Source organism: Perna viridis, chromosome 1 (assembly GCF_037379345.1).
Source record: "Perna viridis isolate PV_CMFRI_1.1 ecotype Kerala chromosome 1, ASM3737934v1, whole genome shotgun sequence".
In the NCBI taxonomy this organism is placed as follows: domain Eukaryota; kingdom Metazoa; phylum Mollusca; class Bivalvia; order Mytilida; family Mytilidae; genus Perna; species Perna viridis.
In genome coordinates this window covers 67,928,153-67,955,625 of record NC_142445.1, presented here as the reverse complement: position 1 = coordinate 67,955,625, position 27,473 = coordinate 67,928,153, and the positions used below count along the sequence as shown (strand labels likewise).

General features: G+C 34.0%; 1 protein-coding gene across 3 annotated transcripts in view; it reads right to left on the bottom strand.

The window, feature by feature from the left end:
- LOC148630086 (DNA-directed RNA polymerase I subunit RPA49-like) overlaps window positions 1-23,613 on the bottom strand; it is a 56,497-nt gene extending 32,884 nt beyond the window's left edge. Inside the window, exon 1 of one of the 3 annotated variants that reach the window (XM_088560767.1) lies at window positions 23,559-23,613. In XM_088560767.1, the coding sequence (XP_088416893.1) occupies window positions 23,559-23,598 (40 nt within the window). In that variant the 5' untranslated portion in view covers window positions 23,599-23,613. Of the gene's footprint in view, window positions 1-5,379; window positions 5,513-23,558 lie in introns of those variants that run through there. The other 2 variants (XM_088560758.1, XM_088560772.1) reach the window with 2 other exon arrangements.
- Window positions 23,614-27,473: the final 3,860 nt, after the last annotated feature.

Here is a 27,473-nt window from a genome sequence, read left to right as displayed (position 1 = left end):
GCCTGAATTGCTCACCTGGCCCAAAGTTTGTCATTCAAGGGCAATAAATTTTACAAGGAGTTGTCCAACAATTTTGACTCAAGAACACTTTGGTAGGAATATCATTAGGATCGTTTTAGTGATAGAAAGTTTCTATCTCTTATAGTTTTCAAGATATTGGCTGAAAACTGTAAAAATTCATCTTTCAATGGCAATAACTCTTACAAGGAGTCACCTGACAACTGTGATCCCTGAAGACTTTTGAAGGCCTTATAATAAGGGTAATTTCAGCTATAGAAATCATTTTGGTAAACCTTTTGGAGATATATGTGAAAATCTACTGTCTGATTCCTTTGTTCTATTTTTAGCAACGGCGGCCATGTTTTTCAACCAATCAGAAATCTCCACAACAGTTCAATACACGATACCCCAAGGAACATTCATACCAAGTTTGGTCCCAAGTGGTCAAGTAGTGTCAGGGGAAAAAAGTTTTGAAAGAAATAACATTAAAAATAGCAAAAAATGTTGAAAACGGGCAATAACTCCAACATGGCTTGACAGATCAAAATGAAAATTTGACCACAGATAGATCTCATCATACTGAACACTTTTACACTGTCATAATTTGGCTAAACCTAACGGTTTAGAAGATATATGCAAAAAACTACCGTCTAAGCACTATGTTCTATTTTAAGTAATGGCGGCCATGTTTTTCCACTGATCAAAAATCCCCACTTTAGTTCTATGCATGATACCCCAAGGAACATTCATACCAAGTTTGGTTTCAATTGAGCATGTGGTGTCAGAGGAGAAAAGTTTTGAAAAATTGTTAATGAAGACAACGAAGGACAACGACGGACGCCAAGTGATGGCAATAGCTCACCTGGCCAAAGGCCAGGTGAGCTAAAAAGGAATTTAACTCTTTTGTTTCTTTTTGTTTCTGGGGTTTGTACAAAATGAGTGCTAAAATCTTAAATGAATAAAAACCTATCACTATGTAATAGGAGTGCATGTACAATGTATTCCATTTACATGTACATGTATGCATGGATTTGCTATTATCATTATAGCTTTGTATTTTACGTTAAATTGTTTGAACTGCTGTATTTTATGTACATTAGTGTATGTTTAATGCATTTGAAAATGAGATGAGTTCACAACAACTGTGTATAAACTGCCATTATAATTGATCACTTCAGTCTGCGTTGTTATTTAACATTTTCCTTCATGAGATTTAGGCCCATGTGGCTGATATGTCATATTTTATTTTACAAAAGTGATTACAGCAATATAAAAATTAAAAATAGTTTAGATCCTTTAAATTTAGTAAAAACTAGGCTAAGTGATGCCTATGTATGAACACAGTTGTTAAACCAAAATACTCAAGAGAGACACAAATGATGCCATCTCACCTGAAAGATTTGTCTATTGACAATTAGGCAACACAAAAAATAAACACTTTTCACTGAGCTGCTAATTAAGCTGCCAGGAAATTTTTTATCAATCCTACAAAAACATATTTATGTGCATGACCAAGATGCAAACATTTTTAAATGTCTTATACTTAAAATAAAAATGGCTCATTATAAGAAACCACACTACCAATATGCTTAAGACTGGTATTGAGAGACTTAAATGTAAACTGACCACTGGGAAACTTGCACATAGAAGATTCCTATTACAACTCTACAATGTGTAACTCCCAACTTAGTGGGGTATAAAAAAAATAAAAACAGGACAGAAATCCAATATCTAAATACAGCGCTAAATTTGATTTATCAAAGAACCCAAAAGAGTCAGGACTTTAATAAGGATCAATTCAGAATAGCCAGTTACAGTGCCAGCATGTGTACAACTTCTAGGTATTTGCCAACTTGCACATGCAAATTAGCAGGGTGCAGAATGATAAGAACAAAAATTCATCCTCAAGAAGTGATATGTTGCAAAATGTACAGTGTTAAATAATAAGAAGTGTCTCCAATAATAATTCATCATTTTTACTTTCGTCCCGAACAATATTAAGATTCCAAAATTTTGGATAAATGAAGAAATACATTTATATAATTTAATAATAATTTTATTTCAAATGAATAGTCAAAATTCTTGGCTGACTAAACTTGCACTGCTCAGGCATCGAATAGGTACAATACCACAATTAATTCCCCTTGGTATTTCCTTGTAATTTCTCTTGGTTTTTCGTTTTGTTTCCCATTGATTTTTTTCCGACACAGACAGTATTGGATTCACTGACATCACGTGACATCCATGATGCTTACAAGTAAGTATGGCAACGTAACCGTTGGAGCTTACAATCTCCCATTTCAATGGTCAAACATGATGACAACTGTGACATTCAAGGCTCCAGTGGGGGCATTTGTGTCTGGAATATTTTCAATCAAAAACAGGTTTATATATAATGGTTTACTAATTGAACCAATGAAATAATCCATTGAAATATAAAACATAACTAAGTGGTGAAATAACCTAAAACTGATTTTCTATATACATGTACTTTAATTTTAGACTGACAAAGCTAGAGCCCTGTGCAGGTCCGGGTGTTAAAAGAATAGGCCTGCAGCAGCGCTAAGCTTGTCGTAAAAGGCAACTAAATAGTGCTCAGAACCCTAGCCAGGGGCTAGAGCGCTCTGCCCACAGAGCAACTGGGATGTGTGCCCCAGGTGGTGGAATGGGGTACCCCTGGTGTGTTACATGCAGGGGTTGTCAGGCTATAATACGGAAAACCTGACTGCCAACCATAGTGGTGCACCATGTTGGAAAAAATGCCACGTTCTTCGCACGTTAAAGAACCCTACTGTGGTATTCTCCCGGAGTAGGAACCATAGGGCTCCGCCACAGGAGGCTAAATTGGCCGACCCTACCCACCTCTCCCCATTTCCAGTGGCAATCAAAATTTGTCGACCCTATTGTCCTTGTGTCCCATCCCTTTTTCATTTCATCATCGTTTCATGTTCATTTTATCATCAATTTCATGTGCATCGTCTCAATATAGCTGAAATATTGCTGCTCGGACATTAAACCCCAACAAACAAACAAACAAACAAACGAAGCTAGACTTGTTTTATTAATCAATTCTGACTACCAGTTGTGATTTAATTCAGTGGAAGAAGGTTTCGATTTTGGACTTTTATCTCAGTTCATTTGTCATGATTGTCCCATCTATGGATTTTAAGAAAATGATGGTAAATTTTTCTGAAATTAATATAAAAAATCCTCCTTGTAGATATTTTTAGACCAGAAAAATGAAGTTTTTTGCCCTTTATTTGCTTTTTTCTGAAATTTAAATAAAAAATATGGTTTCCCTTGTGTTTTCCATTGAAATTACACATTTGCCAGGTATGAAATTTAGACCAGTGAGCAAAATATTGCACATCTTTGAGTTTTCCTTCATTAACGGTACACTAGGAACATCAATTAACAAAAAAAATACTCTGTGAACAAGGCGTAGGCAGAAATTTAACAATTTAGTTCATTTTTCTGAAACCAATTAATGTAATTCAACAAATTCATTCCATCAACATTCATACATCTAATATAAGTTAATACGTGTATATACCTTGTCATTTCTCCAAAATGTCTGATGTTAGAAAACTGCAATTACACTGTAAGGTTTCAAAACAGACAATTTTTGTAAAAAAACTGAAAAGAATACATCAGACTGTCTGCTTATGCACCTTACAGCATTTTACATCTGTTTCAGGTTTTTGTTCATTCAAAGCCAAAATAAAGGCTAACTTTGAATATTGAACAAAATCCAAATGAGCAAACTCAGGTCTTGTTTAAAATGATCTGAAGAGACACTGTTAGCTTTGAAACCACTTCTTATTGTTTTTATTGTTCATTTGATATGTGAAGACTACTGTAAGTTTTAAGTTGATCCATTAAACTGAAAGTCAACTGCATAAAATGAGTTTTCATTTGTCAGAATTTGGTTAAAACTAATGGTTTTGGAGATACATGCAAAAAACTGCTGTATCCCCATGTTCTACTTTAAGTAACAGCAGTCATGTTTTTAAACAGATCAACAGCAACAGCTAACATGGCCAATGGCCGTGTGAGCTAAAAATGGACATTTTTGAGGCACTTATTTCCTTCAACCATAGGACATGCGAGTCATGGAATGTACCACTGAAACTAAATTTGCTCTAACTTATATGCTTTTCTTGCAATTTTTATTCAAAGTAAACACATTTACTTGTCAAATAGGGTACAAGACCACAATTAATTCCCCTTGGTTTTTTTGTTGTGTAGGAATATAGTTCCAACTTTGGTAGTTGGTGCATGTACCTTCCTCACTTTTTCATATTTCTACTGACAACTTGTTTTCTAAAGTTTTGCCTCTGGTTGGTAGAAAATAGCCATTAGGTCCAAATTACATCAGATTTTTTTATTAATCAATTCTGACTACAAGTTGCAATTTAGTTCAGTGAAAGAAGGTTAAGATTTAGGGTTTTTAACCCAGTATCTTTGCCATGATTACTCTATCTCTATGTCGTATGAGTTAATTTAAAAAATGATGGTTAATTTTTCTGAAATTTACATTGTATGTATAAAATCAGAAACAAATAATATATGGAGATAAGAAACTTGATAATTTATCAATAAAATTATCATGTGGTGGAGAATGACATTCCCTGACCTTTCCACTTATTTATTAAACCACTTTTTTCCCTGTTGATGAAATGATCTGAAATAACTGTAGCAGATGCCCAGAAGACATAAAAATGGAAAACTGAAAATTTTATTTAATTATTTTTTTAAACAAAAAAGTTGTGATAGATTGAAGTAAAAATTGTGAACTTCTGGATTTATTTTCATTTTCGTAAAAATTGTGGGTAGGTAACTTATTTCAATATTTCTATTTTGTATGTTATGGTAGAAAGAATAATGTGATATGAACATGAAGCTACGATATCGTAGAATGGAAAAATTAAGTTTTTTATTTCTATATTCACAATAGTTTTTTAGTTATAAATATAATCTTTTATTATCATTTAAAGTCAACTTGTTACCGTTGATTAAGTTAGTACAAGATCTCCTTCCCTGCCACGTGTTAATATGAGATTTAAGTTAGTTGCAAATCTCTTGTATAATATTTATGACTCTAATAAAATCTGCTTTGTAGGTACATTGTATCTTTACTTAGGCCAGGGAAGTTTCATCGAGTTTGAGCTGGTGGAATTTAAAAAAAAAAATTTAAATGTGTATACTGAAAAATTCTGTGTTTGCCAATTACAGGAAAACCTAATACTGGTGAAAGGGAAATGATTAATTGATTGATTGTTGGGGTTTAACGTCAGAGCAGCAATATTTCAGCTATATTCAGACGAAAAAAAATGATTGCTTGCTTATAGGCAATACCTATTCCAAATTATGTCTTACCTATACACGTAGAACCGACGCCTTTTTCAGTTTCAACCTTAACAGACAATGAAGACATCTAGCCGATATTTAAGAATGCAAATTGCAATTTCAATACCCTCATGGGTTTTCAACCGGAAGTAGATATTGACATGTAATTTTAACCAAATTCGGTTCAGAACCTCTAGTAATCCGCGATCGTTTATGTGTCATCGGCAAGAAATCAAAATGACTGAGAAACTTGACAGAATAATACAAATGTGTACAAAAAGAATAATCAAGGGAACCAAGGTTATAGCGGTAATCAAAAGAATGTAATCCAGTGACAAATTACCAGACATGGAAAACAGACATACACAATAAAGAACTTAAAATAACTAAAATCATACATACAAAGTAACAAAAGCATGAATGAGCAACTCGGACTCCACTAAAATGTGGGAGCATGGACCAGGTGCACCGGTAGGGTAAGCGTCCTCTGCTTTTCTCGAAACACCCCCCGAGTTGCTCATAAAAAAAAACAAGTCCGGGGTTGACAAACGAGAAAAGGAAAATTATGACATATTAAATAAATCAGTTTTCATGGCGTAGATGGTTACACCATAACGATCCACGAGTTGATGACGACTATAAAACTTCTGTAGTGATGACTTTAATCTTGTAGCAACATAACCCTGTTCCAGAAGCTTATTTGTTAGAATTCTACTGCGATACAAAAAGTCTGCGTAGTTTCGGCAAGCTCTTGCATAACGTTTGAGTTGTGATATGAACACTGACTCCATTATGGACATGTACTTAAATTTGCTCCAGGTCTATGAAACAAACAACTTTTTTCTTTACCTTCATAAAACAGTTTGTGTGACGATACTTTTGGAAATGCCGCGAACATGCAAAATACAATTTCAGTTGTACTTCTTTGTTTAGCCAACACACTGTCATTGACAAAAGACAAAGAAAACCAGAGCAACTATATGTGTCTTTTCTGGGTAAGAACTGAGAAAGAACATACATCCATTTAAACGGAATTCATTAAATGACAAAAATCAAAACAAAGTAAGCTAGACTTAAATTTCAAAGCATTATAAACACGGTCCTTGTTACAAATACTAAATTCTGGTACAGAAAAGTGTGGCGCTTAAAAACGGCCACGAGTGGCCACAGTTTGTACCGGAATACACACTGTATCAAGTAAAACACATAGGCTGCGTCTATTCAAAAATATGAAGAAATTAGTCCTATTAGAATCGAAATAAATCACGGAAAATTATTTTACCACGGAAAGGTTATTTATGTTAAATAACAACATAAATTGCCAGCCCGTGGTAAAACAATGATAAAATGACGTTTCCGTGATTTATTTCTTATATAAATAAATTAGATACAATTTAAATGTTATTCTCCATTAAGAAACATAAAGTTAATCTTAATTTTAAATGAGGAAACTTGTAGATTTTTGTTTGTTTGTTGGGGTTTAACGTCCGAGCAGCAATATTTCAGCTATATTCAGACGATGAATATGAAATTGATGATAAAATGAACATGAATTGATGAAATGAAAAAGGGATGGGACACAAGGACAATGGGGTCGACAAATTTTGATTGCCACTGGAAATAGGGAGAGGTGGGTAGGGTCGGGCAATTTAGCCTCCTGTGGCGGAGCCATATGGTTCCTACTCCGGGAGAATACCACAGTAGGGTTCTTTAACGTGCGAGGAACGTGGCATCTTTCCCAACACGGTGCACCACTATGGTTTGCGGTCAGGTTTTCTGTATTATAGCCTGACAAACCCAACATGTAACACGCCAGGGGTACCCCATTCCACCACCTGGGGCACATTTCGCAGTTGCTCTTGGGCAGAGCGCCCTAGCCCCCGGCTAGGGTTCTGAGCACTATTTAGTCGCCTTTTACGACAAGCTTAGCGCTGCTGCAGGCCTATTCTTTTGACATCCGGACCTGCACGGGTCGGAAACTTGTAGAACTCTTAAGAAAAAAATATATGTTCACTTCTATGATAAAATGCATAGGGCGAAGCGTTGCCTTTTTGCATTTTTGCACAATCTGTTTATCAAAATCAATGCAACATCACTTCATACCAATTGTAAAAGGTGATCATTTTTACAAACACCCTTGCTTTGATTTTAAAAGCTGCAGTATTGCTGTTATTGCTGAAAAGTAACAAAAATGAACTGAAAGGTTTACGATCCTTAAAGCTGCATTAGCTGTCATTTTCGTAATTTTTTTATTCTGTTGAAATATGCCTTTACTTTGAATTACTAAATTGTACTTTTCCTGTATAATTTCATCCACAAACAAAATGCATTAAAATGCATAAAATAAGTATCGTTACATAACAAAAAGTCAACATAGATAAAATATTCGTATGCGTTATTATCTGCGCATGTGCTGTAAGGGTCGATTAAGGGATGATTGCAAAGCGAAAGTGGGTTAACCAACGACAAGGATCCAGACCCGTTTCCTTGGTGGACTCAAGACGTAAAAGAAAAAAAAAGTTCGAATATAACGCAAGGCTCCTTTTTTAATTTACGTACACTGATATAATACGTACAGCACAAAAATGATCAGTAATTGTTATTTATTTGAAAACTAAAAATGAAATTAGATGAAATGAAATGAAAACAGCTTATCTGTGTACCCCTTATTGCTATTTTTAGCCAAGGTGAAAGTATTTTAACCCAGATGAATGTCCTGCCGACAATCTTGGGAAGTAATGAAATATAATAAACGAAAAATAATAAAATTAAGCACCTGCATATGGAGTTTTCATACCATAGCTCATAGTTATGCCAGAGCTTGTCGTAACTACGCATACTTTTTGTATTGCGCTAGACTACTTACAAATAGGCTTCTGGAACAGGGTTATGTTGCTACAAGATTGAAGTCATTACTACAGAAGTTTTATGGTCGTCATCATGAACTCGTGGATCGTTACGGTGTGTCCATCTGCACCATGAAAACTGATTTGTTCAATGTGTCATAGTTTTTATTTCCTCTTTCGTCTACCCTGGACTTGACTTTTTATGAGCAACTCGGTGGGTGTTTCTAGAAAAGCAGAGGACGCTTACCCAAACGGTGCACCTGGTCCATGCTCCCAGTTATTAGTGGGGTCCGAGTTGCTCATTTACTTTTGATACTTTGTGTGCATTATTTTGGTTATTTTATATTCTTTGTTGTGTGTGTCTGTTTTCCGTGTCTGGTCTTTGTCCCTGGATTACATTCTTTTGATTTCTGCTAAAATCTTGGTTCCCTTGATTACTCTTTTCTGCCCTTTGGTGGCATATTTATATAGGAAATAGTAAGATTTGATCAACTGATGCTGAACAAATTGATAAATAATTTAGATCAAGTCTATCGCAACAGGTCGTAAGTGCACGTGACTTATCGTGAGTATTCTTGTCGAACCTAATTTATTGTATTAAATCGCAACTGATCATATCGAATCGTATCTGATTGCATGCCAGTCGTGTCTGGTCGTGAATATTGGGATACGATGAATGGTAACAGCTCGTATCTGGTCGCAAGTAATCGTAACACATCGCAACGAATCGTGTTTTTTTATGGCCCAAGGCTGACCCCGATGACTTACGATTCTGCAGTAGGATTAAGATTCGATATGTTGCTACTCATTACGATTAGATAAGCTAACAACGAATGAAAATTCAATCGTGTTTATCGTAGCAAGTATTTTGACGGTCAAACATTTTTTCACGATCTCCACGATTGCCACAATTGGCGTCAATATCTGATACGATGTGATGCAATCTTTACGACTGATCTACGATAGGGTCCACGATTCCAATCGTTACGCCAATCGTGATATTGGAAACGTAGCATTAACCTTCTTTTGGCACACCGTAAAGGTATACGTAGATCCTTTAATTACAGTTTCCGCTTGATAGATCCCGCTTTGTCTTCAAACAATCAATAGATTGGGTATTTTGTACATTATATCTACCCCTAAGAATTTGAGATAAAGGAAACGAGAGACACTATGAAGCCAGCCTCATGCATTCATCTACGGTTAGAGATCGTTGTTAGAGATCATTGAAAAGGAAAGAAACAAACTGTACGGCATAAAAAATATGGCATCTTTTAAGCACCTGCGAATTTAGGAGTTTTCACAATTAATAGGTTTTGCGAGAGCTTGCCAAAACTACGCGGACTTGTTTTGTTCCGCGCTAGAATTCTTACAGTTGGTCTTCTGGAACAGGGTTATGTTGCAACACGATCAAAGTCATCACTACAAACGTTACTGTCGTCGTCATGAACTCGTGGATAGTTATGGTGTATCCAACTGCACCGAGAGAACCGATTCGTTTTATGTATTGTCTACTTTAAACGTGGCATTTTATGATCAACTAATGTTTCTAGAAAAGAGGACGTTTAACACCGGTACACCTGATACATGTACCCAGCATTTCATGAAGTCCGGATTGCTCGTTTACTTTTGTTTCCTTGTACATTTGTACGTGTCATTTTGGCTATTTTACGTTTTTTTGTTGTGTGTGTCTATTTTCCTTGTCTAGTCGTTACAATTTTGGATTACGATCTTTTTCATTACCATTTGATTTCTTATTTCCTCGATTACTCTTTGACACCAGCAAGAATTGGGCTATTATCTTACCATTTTTGCTTTCCAAATCATCATACTTTATGAGTTTCATTCCGAGATGGATCGGTTTTGTAGAACAAAAAAAAAAGAAAAAAAAAAAAGAAAAAAGGACACTAAAGATCATTTTTATGCAAAGAGATTGCAAAAAAAGTCAGCAACAAAATGTGCTTTATATCGACAAGAATTTTCTGCACGGAATAAGACCAACAACAATTATTAAAATCAACTTAAAGAAATAAAAAAATATTGACCAATGTGATAGGGTTGATTTTTATTAGTATAAACAATCATGATGTGAATTGCAATTATCAATTCACTAATTGATAATCACATATGTATTGTCCTTTTAAACCATTATAGTGATCTCCAGCTCCAGAGATTACAACATGCAACATACTATACAATAAGCACAATAGCTGTATACAATATTTACAATAACGTATACAGGAGACTACGATAGGGTGTAAGAATGCCAGAAGTCCATATATAGATAAATTAATAAGCCTGATAAATTAACATAGTTTTTGAAGAAGTACTGGTTTTCTTGTGCACATCTGCGTTGAAAATTTAAGTGTGTTTTCGTTACAAGGATAATATTTTGGGAGAAATCGTTTACGTTCCTCATTTAAGGCACTACATTCCAAAATATAATGATATTCATCACCCAATATTCCACAATTACATAAATTACAGGTACGATTTTCTCGTAGAATATTTCTCCACCTGCCTGTCTCAATAGTTAGATAATTATTAGTAGTTCTAAACCTACAAAACGTTATAGCATCTTGCTTTTTCAAAATTTTAAAATAAAATTCTAATTCTAAATCATTTTTTAATAATCTGTAATTGATTGATTTTGCTGAGTCCATTATAAGTGTATTCCAATTTTGTCTAAATTGATCATGGAGTCGTTTTATAAAATAAAATTTGCTAATTATACCTATAATGCAGTTTAAAGCTGCATTAGCTGTCAGATTTGTTCAGTTTTGATTCTACTGAATTTTGCCAATTCAATGAAATAAGTTTGTAGTAATGCAATTGAAGCAATAAGTGTCTATAATACCTACAGAATATTGTGAAAACAACGTTTTTTTAATCATAGTTTTTAATCATAGAAGACCGATAGCTCTGGTCTAATTATTTTTCGCCGTTACTTCCGAAGATTGTCCACAAGACATACACCTGGGTTAAAAAAACCTTGGTAAAAAATAACAATAATGGCTACACAGATAAACACGTGTCTTGTTTTCATTTCATTTCATCTATTTCTTTATTAGTTTTCAAATGAAAAATGACAATATTTGAGCCAAATTATATCACAATACGTAAATTTCAAAAGGATCCTTGGGTTATATTCGAACTTTTTTCCTTTTACGGCTTGAGTCCGTCGGTTTTCCTTGCCGTTGAATAACCACTTTTGCTTTGCAATCAGATATGTTATTAAAGAAGCGATCCTTACAGCACATGCGCGAATTATGGTCACCAGAAGTCACATGCATACGAATTTATCTAGGTCATGTAATTTTCAGATTAAATACTTGCGAATTGGTATGCAGGTGCAGATGATGAAATGGATTACCTGAAGTTAGTTAGTAATGAGGATCACGCCATCACAAGTGAAATTGGTAGGTTATAAGTATCGCCTAATTTTGAATCCATAAATTGCATAATAATTCTGTCGACTTCGGATTTAACTCGTGAAAGACAGAATATACTTTTAAAACAAATCGGTCAAAAGACAACAAGGTGTACCTACCTCGAAAAAGTACTCGCTGTTTCTGTATCCAAGGCAACTGATAAGCACATCTAGTTTACGCAAACAAAAATGTCAACAAAAACTTAGTGAAAACCTATCATAAAATGAAAACAAGGCCTTTGTGCAAATGCCGGATAAAAATTGTTTACAGGATGTATGATGCTATGAAATAAAGTTAATTAATATTTAATTTATTAACAAGAAAGTCAATATTAGAACCAATAAAACATAATTCAAACATTTAACATTGATATGATGAAGATAACAGATAAATTTATTCAGATTTTTTTCCAGACTGAAATGATTCAGTTTAAACTTTCAAGCTTTTATAATTACATTACCATAAAAACTAGGATCTACTATCCAATTTTGATTACGACAAGTACAACCAATCCTTATATTTATGAAAGAATTTAGTAAAAATGTCTTTACTAATTAATGGTAACAAAAATCTTGACTTAAAAATTTATTGATAATACAGAGATTTCGTTCATTTAAGTCTAAAACTTCGCTGGAAACAAAGGCATAGTGAACTAGTTGAGAAATGAATCCGGCGTAAGAAGGGACCAAAGGAACGTCAATGTCAAGGAAGGGAAAATTAACGATTGGAAACGAGGAATCGTCCCTCTTGTCGTAAATGTTATTTTTGGGTTTACCTTGTGAAATCCAAAATTCCAAATCCAGAAAGGACAATTGAAACTGTCCTTATTAGCTTTATTAAAAGTAAGTTCCTTATGGTAAATTTCAGCAGTGTATTTAAAAATATCAAAGTCCTCAGCGTAAAAATATTATGGAGGTAGCGATAAGTAATTTGTCTAATGCGTCTATGACTGACTAAAACTATGTCATTGTTTTTGTACTCAATCTGACCAAGAAGGTATAGACATAGCTATTTTATCAGTGCCAGGCCTCATATAAATCACGGTTTTAGCTGAAGCAAATGTTTTTAACCCGTGATAATATTATAAATCTTCATTAAAACAAACCTTAATCTTGTGGTATGTAGGATCACTGTTTATAGTATAGCCATGTAGGATTTCATTTAATTGATATTCCGACTTCCTGACATATCTCTTTGGAGTAGAATTTCAAATAATTGATATCCTGGCACTTTGCGTAAGATTTTCGGTCAAGATTTTTATGCAAAACAATTTTACTCTTAGACTCTACGGTTTTGACATTGATAAGTTCAACATGCAAAAAATTGTAGGAATTCTGCATTGTCTTATTTCTCCAAAATAGGAGATGGAAATCGTCAATATGACCACTGCACAAAGTTTGAATAATATTGGTTTTACACTGTTTGAGTTACAAAGTGCACATAGTAGGGACCCCAGACTGAGCGTGACGGACGAACGGGGTCGAAAGGGTACTAATCCCGCTTTCGTCGTAAGTAACACATGTACTGTAAAATAGATGGATGGGCTTTTTGGAAACAATGTCTTTCTTTGAGTTGATAATACATTAAATCATCAGGGTAAAAAGGGTTACCTATTTCATGGTAATACACTTCAATGTAGTTAAGTTTGTAACCAATAGGTTGCTGTTCAACATAAAAACACATTAAAAAATAGAGCGATGTTCTTAATTATCAAATTATAGTATTACTTAAGCCAGACAAAAAAGAGGAAAAAAAAAAAAACAAACAAACAAAAACAAACAAACAAAAACCAAACAATAATAATAAAAGCGGTTTATGAAACATGCTGCGAAATACAGTTTCCGAAGTGCGTTAGGTCAGACTTGTAACCTAGCTTCAGAAATTAGTCATTAAGTGTAGGTTTCACTATGCTTCTTTCTCTACTTGTTTACATTCGAATAAATTGACATAGCTTGGTTTCAAAATACAGCACAACTATATTGTATTCAGTACTTTCTTCCTCTGCTTTTTCACATTGAAATAAGATAACATAGCATGGTTTCACAATAAAACACAACTGGTGTGTATTCAGTACTACCCTAAATTGATATTTCTACGGTATCATGCGTTATTATACTCTCTAAAAATATATTTAACCGTATATATACATGTTCGTGTTTTTGTATAATTCCATGTCACATCAATGCGGTTAATTAACACAACGTATAATTATATATTTGCCTCAAGTTAATAAGAACGATACTTAGATGAAGTTCCTGACCAAATCATCAATAAGTGTTACTGGCAGATGCGATTGGATTAAAGTCCAGACTTATTCCGATGCTTATGCCAGATAATCATTTAATCTGGGTATCGTAGAAGTGTCAGTGTACATTTCTGGTTATATTTTAATTACAAAAGTAAACAATATTGTAAAGTCAAAAGCTACAATTTAACAAGATAAATAGTCAAACCCAAGGCCTTAACCGCAACTCATTATTAGCTTATTGAAAGCAACTATTTTCTGTATACCTCACTACAGAGAATAGATTTTTCGATCCATTTTGTAATTTTTTGTAATTTATTTTAATCAAATTTCTCCTTTTATCAATTTAAAAGATGTTCTATAATTATCTGCTGTTTTTTTCTCATTTCAATACATTTTAAAATTAGCTGCATCCGTCTTTCTATGAAACTTCAATTGTAATTTCTACTTTATGCTAACTTCAAAATTGTTGGATTTAGATAATTGTACATCTACAACATTCTTTAAACATATAAAAGTTTGTTTAATGCTTTTGAATGTCACATGTCACTATACAATATATATGCCATTGTATTTTACAAATAAATTTTGCGTATAGATGTACTAGTATCTTTACGTCTTTCTATTTGCGACCAAAATGTTTTATAAAGACACAACGTTTGAAATAAAATTCCATGTAATGGATATTTTATTCGGTCGTTGTTTGTCAGAGTACTGCAATTGTACTCAGTTATTCGCGGGTAATTAATTTTGTGATAGTTGGTCTATGAACATATATTCAGAAATCGTAGCTTTTGCGTAAAGAATAGTGATAGAAATTTCCTTTTTCGTCTACTTGTTTTCGCGAATAGTGCATGGCCGTAAATTTTTCGAAAATAAGTATAATTACAGTATTACTCAGATAACGGTTCGGGTTCAAAAACATTGTACATGTTTGCTTCCCGTGCAGGTCCGGGTGTCAAAAGAATAGACCTGCAGCAGCGCTAAGCTTGCCGTAAAAGACGACTAAATAGTGCTCGGAAACCTAGCCGGGGTCCAGGCGCTCTGCCCACAGAACAACTGGGATGTGTGCACCAGGTGGTGGAATGGGATACCCCTGGCGTGTTACATGCTGGGGTTGTCAGGCTATAATACGGAAACCTGACCGCAAACCATATTGGTGCACCGTGTTGGGAAAAATGTCACGTTCCTCGCGCGTTAAAGAACCCTACTGTGGTATTCGATAGGAGTAGGAACCTTTGCGCTCAGGAGGCTTAATGGCCCAACCTTACCCATCCCTCTTTTTTTCTAGTGGCAATCAAAATTTGTCGACCCTATTATCCTTGTGTCCCATCCCTTTTTCATTTCATCATCATCATTTCATGTTCATTTGATCATCTCTTTCATGATCATCGCCTGAATATAGCTGAAATATTGCTGCTCGGGCGTTAAACCCCAACAATCAATCAATCATGTACATGTTTGCTACAAATATTAAATTCTATTCTGTCTTCGACCAGCTTCAATTGTAACGTCTCTCAACTTTTCAAAATATAATTCTCATGTTTAATAGTTTTGTTTTAGTTCTTCTGTGCGAATAGACAACAATAGGTATATTGATATTTTTCAGGTACTTATTTTGCTTGAAAACTCTACCACTTGATTTTTGATAACTTTTGCCATTGGTGTTTGTTTGACTTTTACTTATTTTTTTGTCTAGCAATTTACTCTTAGTCTTATAATGTCGGAATATTTTTGTCGAGTATTGTGGACAAGTGTTTTGACAGATCACTGGAACGACCGTGGAAACAAACTCCATTAGGCCATGGACTGGGATGGTCCACCGTGCACCCCAACTCATCATGGTGATTTTTAGGTACTTTTATACCTCCCATTATCGAATCAATTTGTCGCCAAAGAATTATCTCAAATTCTTTTACAGTATAAGCCTATATTTGCACTCCACTTGATCAAAAAGCTAAAATTGTCGTGACTCAATTGCTTGAGCGTCTAAGCCTTCCCAGGACAGCAAGTTAGAACAAACAAAATAAATTGTGGTATTAATCACGTAGCCCAATGTCTCAGCTTTACAATGATGGCAAAAAAGTTTCGGTAACACTTAGGGTTTTTAATGTCAAACCCCCTAGAGTATTTATGCATCAGTAAAATTGGCTTATTCGGTATTTTCCCATTCTATCGGAGAATAGAGAATAACCCTAAACCTTAAGTATGTGGTGCTCCTTCTTGATGATCTGAGTATAGCAGTGTTTCGCCTGTTGTTAATTATTTATCCATCTGGTCTCACAAATACCCAGACCAGACAGTTGGTATTGTTGTATTTCCATTGCTATTTGGTGTTTTTTCCAGCTCCATATATTGTTCTTACATTCCATGTGCCAGATAGTGTGTTGTGTCCAGGCGAATACAGGGGCGTCTGCATGGTTGCTTCCTTTCGGCTTTGATCTCCATGCTTCATAATAGTACTATCAATACTACCTATTTTATCTAGAACGTTATTTGAATGATTTTTTTCCTTCTTGACGTTTATGTAACAAAACAGTTTTCCGTATAGGGTAGTTGGCCCTATGACAACCTTCTACGTGAAGGATGTGGTTTTTCTGTAGGGATTTTCCATTTCTTACTCGATTGCTGTTGCTGACGAGTTCCATCTAGCCGAATTTTCTGTTTGGATTAACTCCCATAGCTTTTGGTTCAATAACCTGATCACAAGGCAGTGAAACTGTTTGACCCATAGCTAAGGACTAGGATTGCAGGCATCAGGGCGTGTACACACATATACCATGCATTTTAGGGCATAGTCTTCTCCTAGACCATGTGTTTTAGTCTGGGGCCGCAAGGTACCCAGTTACCATCTACCGTGGGACACATAGGTCGTACTGAGTGAGAAACTATAATTGGAAGGGAAGACTGGCGCATTTTGCTTCCTTTTGCAGCAAGCTACTACCCAAAGGTGTGGCTGAAAGCTGTAGTGACAAGCACAGACACTACAACACACACTGTACGCATCATCCAGGTAGATTATTTTAATCTTGAATGAATAAATTTGATCCAGTGATAGTTTAAAGTTTTTGTTTAAATATGAAATGGTTCCCGGAGGGAACATACTGAATTTTATAATGTATACTTGGTGGTTATGACGTCAAGTGACGTAAACAGCGTTCCTTTGCAGTCGACAAATTGAAATGTTTTGAAGAGAAAAATAGAGAGTATAACTTATTTTAATAACAATTTCAGCAAATTAAAACATTTTAATTTATGAGTAGAACACTAAGGGAATCTATCATCCCTTAGTCCAGGCCTATTTTGCGAAAAACGTCAAAAGCAGCAAACGGAAGGTAAATTTGCAAGCGCAGTCCAGTCGAGCACACCCAGGACGCAAAAGAGGGGTGCCAGTAATAGATTTTGTTCTGATGATTCAGTAAGTGATGCATATGCAATCCATGTTCAGGACTTCAGTGCAGGTCATTAAGACAGTATCTGAAATCAGGCCAGACCATAATGACACTCCATATACAGGTACGTAGTATGGAGTAGGCATTGCGAACACCGCGAGTTTTCAATCATTTAAAATTTCATTTAAGTTTTTTCCAAAGGCTTTCACTAGCACCTCCCGAAATATCTCCTCTTTCTAGGTTTCATAACTGGTACATTTCTAGAACAAAAAAAGTTTTCCATGGTAGTAGGGAATATTCTACACATGTTCATCAAAAATTTTAGACGCAACTTCATATCATATGATTGAAAATATGTCTTTCCTATCTTAATAAAGCTATGCGTCGATTTGGATAATGCTATTAAAACTATATTATTTTCTGAGGCGGGTTAGTTACCTCACAAGGCAGACCTGAACACCGGAGAAGGATATGTACGTACGAGAAACATCAACTTAACTGAACAAGTTCTCTATATATTTGCAAATTTACACAGAATCAACAAAGTCTGGGTTTTTATTTAAAGTTTTTTTAATGGACAATTGATTATTTCATTAGGGCATATCTGGCAAATAATTTGGTTAAGTTTTAGATAGTTCTCACGTTGAAAGTAATATTTGGGTAGGTTTGTCCATAACATTGAGATTATTTTTCGGTTTGAATCCGAACCACGTATTTTACTGACAAATTGTTGTAGAAATAGTATAGGATGTAAGTCACTTAATAAAAGAACTCCGACAAGAGATAAAACTATTATTGGGAAAAATAATGGAAACACGAAAATAGTTTAGTCACAAATATTGCCACGTTCTGATTTGAGAGAATACAGGAGTTAAAATGCTTTTAACTACGCGGCAAGACGATTGACTAACTTTGAATGGGCATGGAGGTGATAATCAAATATCATGAATTAGTATGAAATACAGCAGGACATTTTTCTGGTTGGATGCATTTGCCATTGTCATCGAGTTATTTTTATATCATTTGGTGTAAAAAAAATTTTAAGTTGATATTGTAAAGCAATAGTAATTTGTTATATATTGGCATGAAAGGGTAATCAAGGGAACCAAGGTTATGCTTCAGAATAAAACTTAACCTAGAAGAAATAGCATTACAGACCTGTCCAGATATGCCAATGTATTAAAAAGAGTAACCAAGGGAACCAAGGTTATAGCGGTAATAAAAAAAAATGTAATACAAATTATCAAAACTGACTTTGGTATGTGATTGAAAATTCCATACGTCACATGGCAGCAAAACCTGTAAGACCAACAATGCAGGAAAAATGAATTAATACATCCCCTTCAAAAATACAAATTTACTTTACATAGACCAAATCAAATACTGAAAAAAGGTACGTCACAAGTAAATTAGATGTTATTGAACAAGAGAGCACCAGCAGAGCTTCTCCTAAATTTCTGTGCAATGCAAAATATTCAAAAAGTCTATTTTTCTGTATACCTCTGTAGTAGTTATGGTCAATAGAATGAATCATATTTATAAAGAAAAATGATTGACAAGTGTAGCTGCACAACTGCTACCCGTCGTGATGTACCACTTAACATTCAAACTGTACAAAGATGATGCTAATAAAAAAAATTCTCCAAAGTAATGATTGCATCATTTGTGTATATATTGTTCGATTCATATTTCTACATAATATAAGTTGCGTATACCTGCGTTTCCCTATTTTTATAGAATATAATTCAATTACATATGTTTATAACCACCATAAAGAAAACATATGAAAAACATAGGTTTTTAATTAAAATATAAATATATTATAATCTCCTATTAAAACTTTACAAGGTAAACCAATGTTTCCCAGACGATTTCAATCATTTTAGGCGTATGTTTTCATTTGATTTAGGGCAAAATATGCAGTTCATGACTTTCATTTGGAAAACTAGATATATTTCTATACCTAAACATATGTTTCCATATTTATGAAACATATGAAAACATATGTTGCAATTTTAATTGTGTAGATTTAATTTGAATTTTTAGTCTTTCTTTTTATCGGCTGACGAAGTGGAAAATGAAATGTCGACCGGACTAAATCTATTGTTTAACAGTGTAGCTGTCAAACGGGAAACCAACAGACTGAAAAAAATACGCCCATTTCTGATCGGCCTAATGCGAGAATGACACAACTACATTAGAATTTAATGTTTAAAGGTTTCATATTAATCATTCACTAGGAAAGATTGTGCTTTACATCCTAAACTTATTTTCCAAATACGTGTAGGAAGTTAACAAAAGTCATAACTGGTATCCCTGAAGGATCAACACAGATAATAGTAATGTCATAACAAATGACATAACAGTAATAAAAGCTAAACTAATAAAGCTTAATTAAAAAAAAAAAACCAAAAAAAAAAAAAAAAAAAAAAATAAAGTAAAAAATATAAAAAAAGTCATGCCAAATGATTTTTTTTTGTTAAAAAAAAACTTATTTTCGGTATAAACAAAGATATCTACGAATAAAAATTAAAATGATATATCTTATTGCATTCCGTCGATTCAAGAGTAAAACTCTGGTAAATCATTTTTCAAAAATTTAAATGCAATTGTAACAAAAAAGTATGATGAGCATTCTATTACTTATTGCAGATTCGACAAAGTTCTCTGCATCAAGCCAAATCTTCTACATACAGTCCGAGAGTAGCCGAGCGTGGAGGTTTGGTTCTTGGGTTCATATGGAAAATGTTACATAATGTATTTACCCTCACGACATTTTTCTGTTAATTGTAGATCAATATCAATTGAAACTCTACTGAGTTTCTGGAAATTCGAGTGTTAAGTATTTAAGAATAATAAAAATATCAAAGGTGTGTGAAATCTTTTAAGATCTTTTGTACTTAAATATTAATCAATATTAGAAGAGAAAATTATGGGTCTGTGTGCTCGTTTTTGAGATATAAGCATTTGAACTTTTGGCGGGAAAATAATTCCTCCAGGTTTCTAATAGGTTCTGTCCAAGTAGGTTTGATCTATTAAAACCACTAAAAAACAACAAGGATTTCATGGAAACAAAACTTCCAAAATGATATTTTAAGGTATATTTTAAGAAATCACGAAAAGGAAAATAGAATGAAAATAAATGAAATAGATAAAACCAAAGAAAACCGAAAATCTGACAAAAGTGGCTAAAAATAACCACGGAACATCCTTAAGATAAGCATGTTTTTAGTGGCGTCCGAGTTGCTCATTTGCTGTAATGCAATCATTACTCAAGGAAACCAAGATTCTGGCAAAAAACAAAATAATATAATCCAGGGACAAAGACCAGACATGGAAAACCGACATACACAACATAGAACATAACAAAACAACTCATACAAAGTAACAAACGTAAATGAGCAACCCGGACTCCACTAAAAACTGGGAGCATGGACCAGATACACTGGTAGGGTAAGCGTCCTCTACTTTTCTAGAAATATCTGCCGAGTTGCTCTTAAAACCTCAGGTAAGGGGTAGACGAAAGAGGGAAGGAAAACTATGACACGTAGAACAAATAAGTTTTTATTGTGCAGATGGAAACACTGTAACGATCGACGAGGTCATGATGACGACCATAAAACTTCTGTAGTGATGACTTAAATCTGGTAGTAACATAGCCTTGTTCCAGAAGCTTAATTGTAAGAAGTCTAGCGTGATACAAAAAGTCTGCGATATGTGATATGAAAACTTCAAACGCAGGTGTTGAAGGGATGTTGATGTCGCTAGTTTCGCGCAATACGGCATACCTACTTGAAACTTCTGTGAAAAAGGCCTCTGATACAATAGATGCAAAGTAAATTGTGACCAATAAGGTATGAACGGACACTTCTTTCTCCATATACCTATCATTTCAAAGAGAGGGGTCGGTTAATAATAACGGGTGTATAAATAACATTTATAGCTGTATACTTTCGGACAGGGAACAATGAAAAGAAAGTTAAAACAGCGACGACCTTTTGTTTTAATTCGAAGCAAATCGTATGAAATCGTCTTGCATATTTCGTACAATCCATTTTATTATTTTAAAAAATCCTTAAATCTAAGCAGTAATAGTTTGAGTTGTAAAAAAAGAACATTTCTTGTTCCTGTCTATGCTAAATTTTTTACGTTCAATATCACCCACCTGAGGTTGACTCTCGACTAAATTAGACCCAGAAAATGTTCAGGAAAGATCATTTCATACTTCAAAATGTGAATATGTGTATGAAGTGACCATATAGCATGCATAGTTGGGATTATCCTCTCAATCAAAGTTTATTATGGAATGCCTTCACAAATACACAAAAGTAATTGAGAAAAAGTATAAATATCAAGAATAAAAAACATAACAAATTAGCACGACCCAGGTGCACCAGATGGTTTACTTTATACGGGTAAAATTTAACTTACATGTACTTGATAGCGTAATCTGATACAGACATCAACTATAGATAACACTCAGACAGCCAGACTAATTTGAACTAATTAGCCTTTCGATGATGATCGAAAGTAATTCAGTTAAAGCCGCAAGAAATAGCTGTGCATCAAGAATACTATATGACAAAATTTATTTGATGGATGAATACAGAAATGTGGACAAAAGACTTTTGTTAAGAGGTTTTCTGGCCATTATAACGATACGCAATTAAGTACAATATACGACACCCAAGGAACCGAATTTGTTTTACTAAATGAACCTGTAAGTAGGACTATTTTATAAATTATTGTGATTAGTTTCTGATATTAAAGCATTTTAATCAAATATTGACAAAAAAAAAACCAAAAAAAAAAAAAAAAACCCGAAGCACCAATAAAAAAAATGTAGGCATCAGAATATAATACAATGACATAAAAAATGAAGATAATGTAAACAAAAATGCATATACAAAAACTAAAGCACTTGCAATATTAATTTCTACCAAAATAAGAGAACAAAATGGTCTGAAACGCAGTGGGCCTTTTTTTTCTGAATGTGATAAAATTGGTGTTCTTAGGATTTCCCTCGTTAGTACCTTTGGAATGACTGTCATCATTATTCAAAAGACCGACATCACGTGTTTGTCACATTGATAAAAAAACATCGAACTTCAACTTATCCTACCGGTACACCTGGTCCATGCTCCCAGTTTTTAGTGGAGTCCGAGTACCTCATTTGCTTTTGTTACTTTGTATGTATGATTTTAGTTACTTCATGTTCTTTGTTGTGTATGTCTGTTTTCCATGTCTGGTCTTTGTCCTTGGATTACATTATTTTGATTTCCACTAGAATCTCGGTTCCCTTTTCTTTCAAAGGGATGTTGTTTCTGCGAAACATGAACGTATACCATACAATACAAACTGTTCCGGATTTTTTCTTATGTCTCAAATTTTGAATATTGCTATTCTTGTAGTTTCTTTGATTTCACTCCCAACTAAGAGTAAAACAAGAATCAAAAATTCAATAGTAATTAAACATCATTTAGTCGTTCATATAGCATCATTGTTGACTATTCATGTTTTTAATGATTGTAGTAGTCTATTTATGAAGCTCCTTTGATAACAATCTAGACATAGAGAAGACACCTTCCCTAATTGTGGCATCATAAGAATCACAAATGCGGGTTCGCCACGTCCACACGAGTTATTCTTTTAACAAGTTATGACTGTTATACAATTCCCTTCATTAAAACATGGTTCAAAGGACTTAAAAATATGTTTAAAGTTATGTCTAAAATATAGTGGTTTTACAAATATTTATTGGTCAAGTTTATAATATAGTTATTTTATTTAACATCTTGAATATTTCGTTTAAACACAAGTATATTTATCTAAATTCCCTGATTATGTGCCATTCTTACCATACCATTATAACCATATCTTATTTTTTGTTTATGTAATTTCTTTTTGGAACAATGCTTTGAATGTGCCTTTCAAGTTCATACAAGATTGCATTCTAAACTTTAATTTCGATATGGAAAAGGAATCATTACACCTTTCAAATCATCCGAAAAAAAAACATAAATAAACAAAGTAAACAAAATATCAAAATTTGATTACGTATATACTCTGTATGACCCAAAATATTTCGCAGTAGTAGTGGACAACAAGGTCATTGGCTGATAAAAGCACATTGATTTCAAGATTAAATCTTTATAAGATATATTATCTCCATTTTGAGTCTATTGACAATAATCATTTTTCTTCGTGCACATCTAGAAATAATACCGGAGCTTTGTGTTTAAGTAGATTCATGTTTACAAGGTTTTAAACATGTAAAACCCTTAAGTTAAATTACCTCTTTTGGGGGTCATCGGCACATTATGCAAAACCATCATATAAATAACTCGCACGATCTAAGATAAGAGTAATCAAGGGAACCAAGGTTATAGCGGTAATCAAAAGAATGTAATCTAGGGACAAAGACCAGACATGGAAAACAGACATAAACAACAAAGAACATAATGTAACTAAAATCATACATACAAAGTAACAAAAGCAGATGAGCAACTCGGACTCCACTAAAAGCTGGGAGCATGGACCAGATGCACTGGTAGGGTAAGCGTCCTCTGCTTTTCTAGAAACACCAGCCGAGTTGCTCATAAAAAATGAAAGTCCGTGTTAGACGAAAGAGGAAATAAAAACTATGACACGTAGAACAAAGTTTTCATGGTTCAGATGGATACACCGTAATGATCTACGAGTTCATGATGACGAATATAAAACTTCTGTAGTGATAACTTCTGTCTTGTAGCAACATAACCCTATTCCAGAAGCCTATTTGTTAGAATTCTAGCGCGATACAAAAAGTCTGCGTAGTTTCAGCAAGCTCTGGCATAACATATGAGTTGTGATATGAACACTCCATACGCACTTGCTGAAGGGATGTCGCCACAGATGAAAGGAAAGTTGACAATTCTGAATGAAAAGTCATCATGTTTGTCGTAAAGTTTGGTCAATAGTTTTTTAAGTTGTGATTTCAACAGAAATGTTGACACACGAACAGCCGCTTTGTTTTCTGGCGTTTAATTGAACCATGCCCAAGTTCTTTAATTGATAAGAACAGCTATACTTTGGTGCCATTGTTTGTCAATGCCTTCTTAAAACGGCATAAATCAAAGCGAAGCTGTAATTTCCCAAACATAATTTCACGACGGACGCAAAGCGACGACGTTTGATACAGGCAAGCTTAAATTAAAGTGATAACACGAAAAACGAAAATAATTTAATATTTATAGTTCAATTCGGCTATACAAGTGTGCGTTGCCTTTTTAATTATAAAAACGATTTTTTACTTCGAGATCAAATCATAAATTCAGGATTCACCCATACAATTAGACAGTACAAAATTCCTTCAAATGTTGTAATTTGTCGGTGTAAAAAAAAAAAGAAAAACTTGGCGACAAATGTCGATAGCCAACTATATATGGTGCACAAAGAATTCTAAAGTGAATGTATATGGTAGAACAGTATTGACTTAGTTCAATGACAATGATGACACTATAAAATCAAAGACTGGAGTCTTCAGGTCTCTTATCGTCAAATATTCTATGCCACTGGCTTGATTTCAACATCAGGCGAATTCAATTCTCTACTAAACTAACCCCCAATCAATCAGTGATTTTCAATGTATGGTCTTGGTTCAGAATTTTTAAAAAATCACAAATTTTATTGAGCTGAAACTTGAAGATTTTAGGTCGATTGATAATATACATTCATGTTCTTTTTCACATTTTTTGACATATCGTACATTTGTACATTACTAGCAAAATAAGTGTATTCCTTTTTTCAAAAATATTAATTAAAACTTGACATTTTTGTACGTTCAAAGCTTATGTCGGTTTTAAAAGCTCATTAGAGCTTGATGTTTCGACTTGATTTTAGATCTTAGAACTTTGTTGCGTAACGCAACAGTTCGTCAATCGGCTAATATTAGCAAGCTGTGATAATTATGCTCTATTTACGGATGACTTCGTCACCATGATGTCCCGAATGTTTCTCAATCAAAACAAAACGTGACTTGGCGTTTCTCAGCTACAAGTATATTGCAGAAAGTTCAATGCTAACCGATCATTCCATCTATAGAGTCAAGGGTTCTGATTGCTATTTAGACATCCGGATCTGCTCGGAACAAAATATATTGTGAACTACATATCGGTCGCCATGTTCAAAAATTGCCGCCAACGCGGTCAAAAATTCCGAACAACAATAACAAAAAAAGAAGAAAAAGAAAACCGAAAAAAAACAACAACAACAACAGCAAAACAAAATATAGAACAAAACAAAACAGAACAGAAAATAACGAACTCTGTTTTAAAAAGAAATCATTATGAAACGTCATGCGCATGTTTCTCAACATTTTGTAAGAAAGAATTTTAAGTTGACAAGAACTTTAAGTCTGTCTGTCTTAAATTAAAATTTCATACAAAAAATAGTTCCAAGGGTAAATGCTGATAAATTTCATATTGTTCATCTTTAATGTCCTCGGTAAAGGATCCAAAAAACCGAGAACAACGCTCCATAAATTAGAATTATAATTTTAAAATTCTTATGGATGATGTAAAAAGCTATGCTAGAGAATGGGTAAAATGAGAAAAGAAGATATTGATTCGCTGACAGAGTGGATGAAAACTGTGAGGTCTTTAAGTAGGTCAATGAGTGTCAATGCTACATCAGTTTTCAATGATCTCAATTTAGCCAAAACATGTTCTACTATACATGACAAGTATGTTTGTGTACCAACAGACGAAGACCAAATTAGCAATGTTTTTATCAGTAAGAATCCATACAAACAACGCTTCATAGCTGGACCCACAAAATGTGCTACCAAACCTCTTTTGAAACAATTAATTTCCATATTACAACTGTCAAAGAGGTTCTTCAGTCCACAAAATTTATTGATCCAGTACTTAGTACTATCATTTTAATGTTGATACTAAAAAATTCGAAAATTTCGAAAAAATTCTGGAAATCCTCAATGTTAGATTATCATCGGAATAAAATAACATCAAGACCTATGATTTTTCAACTCATATAGAGGCTTTCTTGTTTGTATTGTACATGAACCAGATGCACCGGTAGCGTCCTCTGCTTTTCTAGAAACAACCGCCGAGTAGCTCATAAAATATCACACCTGTGGTAGATGAAAGAGAAAAGGGAAAATATGACATGGAGAACAAATCTGTCTCGCGGTGCAGATGGATCCAATATAACGATCCATGAACTCACGATAATCAAAGGATTTGGCTAAACGTTGGAGCAAACAAGCTAGCAAGTCAGCCTCATAGGAGTTAAGGAATAGGTCGGCGAGTAGCGGAGCACAATTTTTCCCATTGAAATGCCGACAGTGTTTTAAAAAGACACGTTCACATAACTGGACAAATACGTTGTCGGTAAAAAAAAAATTCAGCATCTTCGGTATATTAAGAAGATGAACTGGAATCGTGTTTACAAATAATGGACTCTCTCTACCAGTCACAATGTATTTGTGTCTGGGTGTTCCTTTTTTATAAACAAGCATTCATAAAATGACAAAATATTATCCCCATATTGGTGCTACATGTGTACATTTTATCAGTAGCCATTGAGTGACTCAGATTTGCAAGTCTTAATCAATACCAGCATTTGAAGACTACAAGTATTATTTTCCTTTATCTACATAACAGAGCTCTAAACAGCTTAATTGCTCAACTGGTAATGTTAGAGATCTGGTTACTATTTTATTTGTTCCAGCAAAATATTTGTTTAAATTTACAGAGGTCTATCATAATACTGTAACACTGTACTTAATCTGAAAAATACATATCTATATTGCCCTATCATAGGAATCATATTATCAACTGAAAGGGTTTTATATGTATACATGTAGCTACATCAAGTACTACAAATATAATGCATGGTTTTCGATATAAAAGTTGAAGAACCCTGTCTTTGTTCCCATTATACACAATTACTTCAAAACTCTTCCATCGATTTTAATAAAAATTGATTAATTGTGTTTTTATTCGACTTAAAACAATTGATGTAACATAATGATTTGACACTGTTCTCTGTTGTCCATGCATGTCAATAGATACTTACATTGTAGTTCTGTGTGATTATTACATGCAATATAAGTATTTGTTGGTTGCTCAAGTTTTCAAATCCAAATGGAAGGTTGGTATTGATTTTGGGAGACATGACCTCAACCATTAGGGCCAAGAGCAAACATTTC